At 45.6% G+C, this 8,626-nt stretch overlaps 1 protein-coding gene across 1 annotated transcript; it reads right to left on the reverse strand.

The window, feature by feature from the left end:
• Positions 1-1,028: 1,028 nt before the first annotated feature.
• On the reverse strand, positions 1,029-6,441 carry LOC132227623 (keratin, type II cytoskeletal 6A-like). The gene is made up of 9 exons (XM_059682951.1): positions 5,800-6,441; positions 4,681-4,895; positions 4,289-4,349; positions 4,037-4,132; positions 3,748-3,912; positions 3,141-3,266; positions 2,126-2,346; positions 1,772-1,806; positions 1,029-1,659 (listed from the first exon to the last, which is right to left on the reverse strand). Exons 1-9 carry the CDS (start codon positions 6,337-6,339, stop codon positions 1,424-1,426), a joined length of 1,695 nt encoding a protein of 564 aa, XP_059538934.1. The 5' UTR covers positions 6,340-6,441; the 3' UTR covers positions 1,029-1,423.
• Between the last annotated feature and the right edge of the window lie 2,185 nt (positions 6,442-8,626).

The raw sequence follows: 8,626 nt of genomic DNA on the forward strand, positions 1-8,626 counted from the left end.
AGGTGAGCACAGCAAGATTCTGACAGAGCAGGATCCAGAAACACCCTCTATAAATTAGCTAAATCAAGAAAATTTCTCTTGTGGTGTGAGAACCTGGGGATTGGGGGGGGGGGACCCACAACAAACAAAACAAAACAAAAATAATAACGAACTGGAGACAATGACTGCCCTCGGGAAGCAAAAGCTGACAGACCACTGTTACGCTGTGTCTGAGTTTTCCATACTTATTCACAGAAGTCAAAGCAGGTCAGGGCATACCTGAGAGAATGCAGGGCCCTTTTTGGAGCAACAAGGACTTCTACTTCCTTGAGTCTCTGTGACAGGTTTACAGTATAAGCAGGTGGGAATTATTCTTGTTTTGCCTTTATACTTCAAGAAATCAGCATCTGAGTTGCGAGTCTGAATCATGGAAACCTTAATTAGATCAGCTCTAGCGTTTACACCTTTTTCTGTTGTGAAGACTATTGGGATTCACATCTATGGTGTACAACTTTCTGAATTTGAACCACTTTCTCAGGATATATCTCCAGACATGTAATATCAGTCAGGAGTGGGCAACCTACTTTACTCAGGCTTAATGTTTCTTGATATATATCTTATCAGATACATTTATTGGTCATGAAGACAATTGTAAGTATAAATTAAATATCTTATTCTATTGTCAATGTTCTTTTGCTCTAATTGGACAGTAATGTGTTTCTCTGGGCATATGAGCAAATACTGGGGCAGAAAGAGGTGGAGGCTTAGACGCCAGGTCAGAGAAGTGAAGCTGCTAGTATCTGAAATGTGCAGTAAAAACAGACTTAACAACAATGATCCCTAAAACTCCACCTGCCAAACATTACATGGAATCTAATTTGGGAGGAATTTTGAACATGAGGTTGCCAAAGGGCTGTTTATTGAAGTTCTCTAAAGAAGGGGAGTGAGGCACATGGGGACTGGGAGTCTCCTCATTCATGAAAAGGAATTTGTCAGATTAAACAGCTCAAAATCCATTGGTAACAAACCAAGGCAATATAAAACATGCATTATAATACACATCTGCTTTATTTAGCAATACAAGGGAGCAATACCAGAGGAAACATAGCAGGGATACAGACTATACATGATAGAACTAGTGACTTATGCTTTCATGACCACTGTGTGGAAGATGGGGAATTCCTGGGCCAGTAGAAAGCAAGACATTGCTCTGTTCTAGAGTCTAGAGTCCAACCCAACCAGTGACCTTCTGATGGTGAGCAAATGAAGTTCAAATGGAACTGGTATGTCAAGAGAGGAGAAATGAGGGAACTTAGCAACTTCAGTTCTAACTCAAGGACTAAGAGAATTAAGTAGCAGGGGAAAAGAAGCAAACTGAAGAGAAGGCCATGCGGCTGGAGAGGGGGGCTAAGACAATGTGGGACCAAGAGCCAACGGGAGGACTTCAGTGCTTGTAGCCCTTCCTGGTGGTGGATGAGGTGGTGCTGTATTTGATGGTGGAACTGCTGCCCCCAGCAGAGCCGAGGCCACCTCCAAAGCCTCTGCCACTGCCAGAACTGAAGCCACCTCCAAGGCTGTGACCACTGCCATAGGAGTAGCCGCTGCCTCCGCCCAGGCCAAAGCCACTGCCGACACCACCAGCACTGCCATAACCACTGGAGACGGTGGACTGCACCACAGCTGTGGAGGGGAGGAGGACAAGGATACGCAGACATGGTGAGCTCATTATGTCAGCCTGAGTCAAGTCAGAAGAACACAAGGGTAAGGGAAGGAGGCAAGCAAAGATACTTACAGATGTTGACTGGTCCAACGCCTTCCCCACTCAGCCTAGAAAGGAAGAAACACAGAGACCATGAGACCTCCGAGAACCACTACTGGACCAGTGTGGCCTGCCTTTTCTTTCCCAGTTTCCTCCATTCCCACATCAACTGTTCTCATGTCATCTCTGTTCAATGCTTCTAGACTATATTTTACAGCACTGACAGCGAAAGCCTCCATGTGAGGACCATCCATGGGGAAACTGCCTCTTCCATGGTTCTCTGAGAGTAATAATTATGGCCATCACTAGGGTGCTTTAAGCTTGGGCTCACTGGCTGCACATCATGGAGAAGCACCCAGATGATAGAGGAGGTTGTGAGTTGCCCACCTGCACTCCTCGCCTTCCAGCAGCTTCCTGTAGGTGGCAATCTCCACATCCAGGGCCAGCTTGACATTCATCAGCTCCTGGTACTCCTTCAGGAGCCGGGCCATGTCCTGCTTGGCTTTCTGCAGGGCGTCTTCCAGCTCAACCAGCTTGCTCTTGGCATCCTTGAGGGCCAGCTCTCCACGCTGCTCAGCATCAGCAATGGCGGCCTGCAGGTTGGCGCACTAGAGGGGGAGATAAGCAGAATGAACTTGCAATCTAGTCCTCCCGAGACTAGCTGTGGTTCCTATTTCCCAGTGATGAAGAGAGCCAGAGCCCTGATAGCATGGAAATGCAGCTCAGACCCTTTCTATCCAGTCTTTTTCCATCTGCAAACCTTATCTAATTTATGAGTCATCTGAAAAAACCTGTGCCCCTTTGTATTAACCACCCTGCATGAGGTTGTGGGGGCTGACTGGTAGAAGGTACTACAGCAGATATAGATTAGGGGACAAAGGAAGAAATGTACCCACTAACTTGTTTTGAATCTTGACAGCTTTTGATAATCTTATGTAGCAGCCACACTAACTTGTACAAAATCACAAACATTCTCATGGAGGTGATGGGTTTCTTATACCTCACAATTTTAGGTGACACTGATCTTTGTCCGGTGTCTTTGCTTGACTATCATTTTTTTTTACCTTGAATCTTGAGCAGATTTACACCAGTCTTCCTCACTTCCTGGCCTGCCTTTTCTTTCCCAGTTTTGTTCATTCCCAAATCAAATGTTCCCATCTCTCTTCAATGATTCTAGACTATGTTTTACAGCTCTGACAGGGGAAGCTGGTTTTATTCACCTGTTTATGCTCTTGGGTTGGGATCTATCCACCTAACTGTGGGAACTCACTCAGGGTAGACACTGCATGGTGTCCTCTCCCTATTGTCTCCCAAATTCCCAGGAATAAAAAATGATGGTTGGTGACCACGTGGTGGTCTAGCAAGGAAAGGATGCTTTTATTTTCCTTAGTCCCCACCATACCTGTTTCTTGACATGGTCAATCTCAGATCTCAGCCTCTGGATCATGCGGTTGATCTCAGCAATCTCCTGCTTGGTGTTGCGCAGGTCATCTCCGTGTCTGCCAGCTGTGACCTGAAGCTCCTCATACTGTAGCAAAGAGGGAGAGAAGCTGATGTATATGGCCTTTCACAGGTTAACACGGACTGTCACACTGTGTCAGGCTTTTAATAAATTCAACCCAATGGCTTTTCAAAAAAGATTTTAGGAAATGCTGATGTTACTAGGTCACTGGATCCTCTACACTAATCTCAGACCTACCTTATCATGAAATCACTGCCTTTCTAATTCTCTTCAGAACCAGCACTGTCCTGCACTGGTTTTCTAGGAGCCAGAGTCAGTGTGAAGCTAAAGCAATGATCACTAGGTTCTTATCTACATTAGCTTTCCTCTTGCTTGAGTTTCTTTGACTTACAGAATTGCACATAAATAATGTAACCATTTACTCTATCAGTGCAAGGTACACATTCAGCTTCCTAGAAGTGCATTTTCCCTGTGAAGACTGGTAATCTTGTTGGTGTTTAGGGAGTGAGCACAGGAATTACTCAACAGCTTCCCACTCACAGCTCACCTTGGTCTGGTACCAGGACTCAGCCTCAGTCCGGCTCCTCTGAGCAATCTCCTCATATTGGGCCTTGACTTCAGCAATGATGCTGTCCAGGTCCAGGTCACGGTTGTTGTCCATGGAAAGGACCACAGAAGTGTCTGAGATGTGCGTCTGCATCTGAGCCAGTTCCTGCAGGACATAAGATGGTCAGATCATTTTCTCCTGTAAAGTTTACAGGCTCCCCAACCCCAAGATCTTCCACCCTTTTGCAGAACCCCATTAGAGTAATTCAAATGAAGGGGGAGATGCTTACGGCTTCATAGAAGGCTCTGGTGAAGTTGATCTCATCCATGAGAGCATCTACCTTGGCTTGTAGTTCAACCTTATTCATGTAGGCAGCATCCACATCCTGGGGAATAAGCCAACACCATGGGGTTAGCTGAGCCCTCCTTCCCCATCTGCCCACCTTTTAGCCTCCCCACTTTTGTCCTCTCAGATGTGGGGAGGACGCCAGAGTTTTCTTCCTTTGCAAAGAAACATGAACTCTTGGTTGTAATCAGCTCACCTTCTTCAGAGTCACAAATTCATTCTCCGCAGCAGTGCGCTTGTTGATTTCATCTTCATATCTAGAATGAGAAATGCATAGTTCAGTGGTGACAATGATACAGAAAAGGCAGCCTGGGGTCAGAACTTTCCATAATGGACATGTCAAAGTTCAGATTTCTTGACAGTAACCCTCAAAATGCCTTTTGTGGTCCCTAAATTGTTTCCTCTTTTACTCTCCCTTTCCACCCATATAGCCCATTTTTCTTTCAGGTTTGTTCTTAAGCAACATTTGTGATTTACATTTTTATGGACATGTTTTGTGATAGATCATGACCACATCTGGACCTGGACTCCCAGTGGTCTTGAAGTGTGTGCTTTAGACAACTGAATCCATATCTCTCCTTAACTCACTTGCTCTTGAAGTCCTCCACCATGTCCTGCATGCCTCTGAGCTCTGAGTCCAGGCGGCCTCTCTCCCCAAGGATACTGTCCAGCTGTCTCCTGAGGTTGTTGATGTACTGCTCAAACAAAGGCTCCAGGTTCTGCCTCACGGTCTTGGTGCCCTGCTCCTGCAGCAGGGTCCACTTGGTGTCCAGAACCTTGTTCTGCTGCTCTAGGAATCGCACCTGGAGGAACACAAGTTGGTTATTTGCCTGATGAATGATGGAAGAAAGATATTTATGCTTGGGTCCCCAAGTATATCTGTGTGCTGGGCTTCTATAGAGCACATACAGAAATGCATGTGACAGTCCTGCTTTTCTTTCCCCAGATCAATCTCACCACTGAAAATTTTCCATGGGCACTGAGATGCTCTCACCCCTTAATTTATTCAAACTTATCAGTGACTTCCAACATTACTTCTTTCTCTTGACAATTACAATCACTCATCTAGTTTCAAATGAGATATTGCACAAAGCTTTTTTTAAAGATAATACCTCAGTTAAAGGAATGTAAGTGTTTAGAATATGATTATTAAATTCTAATCTTATTATGATTATATTACAATCTAAGTTTCATTTAGTACACAAGTCTTTTCTAAAACAAGCTTCCTCAATGGTCACTACTTAATTCTACAAATTTAGCATTTCAATGGATATGTAAGTGTTTCTGAGTCTTTTTTTCTAAATCATGCTGAAATATATTAATTTTTATTTTCCTGTCACACTTTTTCCTCTTGCACAGAGCCCTAGAGCTGTTTTCCACTGGAATTTTATTTTTAATGTCTTAGATTCTTCAGAAGGTAAAGCTAACTCTTTCCATTTTCTCATTGTTTTCCCTTTGTTCCATGGGTATCAAAAGTTGAGAATTTTTCCTGGACAGGAATGAGAGACATTTAAGAAATTCAGCAGTTCTAAATGGTTTCCATCTCCTTCTGCCTGTGATCAACATGGAGCTAATCTGGCATCCCAGGAGGGAGCCAGGCTGAGTCCCTTTTTCCCTCCACCCTATTCTCCCCCCGAGAGAACATGTGTTGGTCCTCTACTTTGGGGACTCTGGGTCCCCACTGGAAAACAGGTCCTCCTGGCTCACCTTGTCAATGAAGGAGGCGAACTTGTTGTTGAGGGTCTTGATCTGCTCCCGCTCCTCAGTCCTCACCCGCTGGATGGTGGGGTCGATTTGCAGGTTCAGAGGAGTGAGGAGATTCTGGTTGATCGTGACCTCTTGGATGCCTCCAGGGGGGCACACAGGGAAGCCAGCGCCCCCATAGCCACCACCAAAGCCAGCTCCACCACCGAGCCCAAAGCCACCACCAGATCCACCGCCAAAACCAAATCCACTCCCGGCTCCACCTCCAAAGCCAAAGCCACCTCCAACTCTGCCACCATATCCTCCACTGATGGCACAGCTGCCACCTCCGATGGAAATCCTCTTGGAGCCCCCCAGGCCATAGAGGCTCCTGCTGCCAAAGCCAGCTCCTCCACACACTCCACCGAGGCCTCCACTGCCCCTGGAGCGGCACACGGAGACACTGCTGAAGCCAGAGCGGCTGACCCCAGGGACTCTGGCTGAGCTGGCACTGAAGCCACGGTGGCTGCTGCTTTGGGTCCTGATGGTGGATTTGCTCGACATGGTTCCTGAAGATGAGAAGGCTGAAGAAGGCGTGAGAGGCTGGAGGGTAGAGCTGAGAGCAGCAGGTGTGTGATGAGTTTGCAGGCAGCAGTTTATATATAGTGGAAATGGGCTGGGCTCAGTCCTGGAAGGTGAGCTTGCAGATTGGGGAGGGTTGGGCTTTACAAATAGTGAGGTCACCCCCAGCACCTAGAAAGGTATGAAATATGAAGAATGTATATTTGGCTTCCTTTATTCATGGAGAAATTCTCCTGCCCTCCAGCCTTGTCTTGATCCCCATACAATAAGGCTGGATATGATTTCACTGAAGTCATGAGTTAGTCATGATCTCAAACAAAGGAGACAAGGCACTGATTTGTGTAATTGTCTCTTCCTTCTGCTTACTCAGCCGCTCCTCTGTGTCCCCTTCCCACACAGGTTTTCTGGTCTACCAGCACCACCCTTTTCATCAGGGTGGGACTGTCTCCGAGGGCTCACAGGTATTTGCTCAATGCCCTGAGCAAGAAGTGGCCTGCAGTGTTTTTTTCCAGCTCGTCTGAACCTGCCCTTTCTTCGGGAGCTGCCACATGTTGTTCCTGGTGGCCTTGTCATGGGAATGGGGGATACTTTGGGGTTAAAACCTTCCTTTGCAAGGCAAGAAGGACAAAAGGGTTGAGCTTTTCCATCACAATTGCTCTCTGTCCTATTCCATAAACTTCCCAATTGCTAGTTTCCTGAGAGGATAAGAACCTTCACCCAAGGCCACTCTGCCTCTGAGTTTCTCCCCATGCCTGTACTTCCCTCCCTAAGTGTGCTTTTCCGTTGAACTGATGATCATGTCAGCTTGTCTTTCCAACTGGAATTCATGGGACACCATTTCTCTGCTGTTTGCAAGTGTTCACTTAGAGCTTAACTTAAAGAATCTAAAATGAGTAGGACAAAAATCATTAAGAAATTCACTAAATTTTGATTCCCACAGATTTTGATATTTTTTGGGTTCAAGGATCAGACATCTTAATGGGTGTGGAGAGAAAGTTGAGGGGCATATAGAAGCAGTGAATCATAAAAATGTGCCCTTACATGTGTGATGCTGTCACAAGTAACTTTCGTGTGTATATTTCTAATCTCAGCTCTTGAAATCTTAAATCTCTACACATCTTCTCAGAGGAGAGAAGGCTGTCGGATGAGTGTTGTGTTTGGTTTAGAGGAGGAGGATGTTCTTATTTTTTTCAGTCCAGACATTAAAAACTGAGTGCAATGAGCATTGAGAGCAATTGTAGGCATGTTGTTCTATGAGAACATCTGGTTAAATGGGAAACCAGGGGAGGAAAGACAAACTCCCACATTGGGGTGACCTGAGGACAGGACCTGGTACTATTTTATAAGCAGTCCCATCTTTCCAATGTTTTTAGGGGCACAGCATCCAGGAGGGCAGGGCATTTCCTACCCAAAGGAGGTGCTAACTCAGCATCTGGCTGGAAAGAGATACCTTCTCAAGACAACGGAAGAAGCTCCTCTCCCTCCACCCTGGTTGCACAATGGTTGACCAAGAAATGTGCTGTCACCAAGTTCTGGGAAAGAAACGATCCTTCCCATGGCACTGAGCTCTGATACATGCTACTTTTCTCGGGCCTGAGGCTTTAGGCTTGGCACAGATGATATCAGGTGGGGTAGGAAGCTTTGGCAAGTCAGGCGGGAGCAGCATGCATTTGCCCAGTGTTTTATGTCCATGTCAATGCCCAAGACTACTTTCACACTATGATGGCAGAGTTGGGTAGTTGTAACAGAGAATATATGACTTGCAAAGCCTAAAATATTTACTAGTTGACCCTTTCAAGAAAAAGTTTGCCTCCCTGTCGGCGTGGCTCAGTGGTTGAGTGCTGACCTATAGATCAGGAGATTATAGTTTGATTCTGGTCAGGTCACATGCCCCAGGGGGTTGTGGGCTTGATCCTCAGTAGTGGGTGTGCAGAAGGCAGCCGATCAATGATTTTCTCTCATCATTGATGTTTCTATCTCTCCCTCTCCCTTCCTCTCTGAAATCAATAAAAATATATTTTAAAAAAGAAAATGTTTGCCAAGCCCTGGTTAAGAGCATGGGCTCTGGAGACCTAGTACTCAGGCTTTCATGTGTCTGTATGCAAATTACTCATTTTTACAGATGTCAACTGGGGGTGGGAATTGTACCAATCTCTCAGTATTCTGAGGATTATAGGAAATAATTAATATAAAGGCCTTAGCAGTGCCTGCACATAAGTTCTCAATGAAGATGAGCTAATATCATTATTATAATGGAAGTATGGAAAAG

The sequence above is a fragment of the Myotis daubentonii genome, chromosome 2 (genome assembly GCF_963259705.1).
Source record: "Myotis daubentonii chromosome 2, mMyoDau2.1, whole genome shotgun sequence".
NCBI classification, from domain to species: Eukaryota; Metazoa; Chordata; class Mammalia; order Chiroptera; family Vespertilionidae; genus Myotis; species Myotis daubentonii.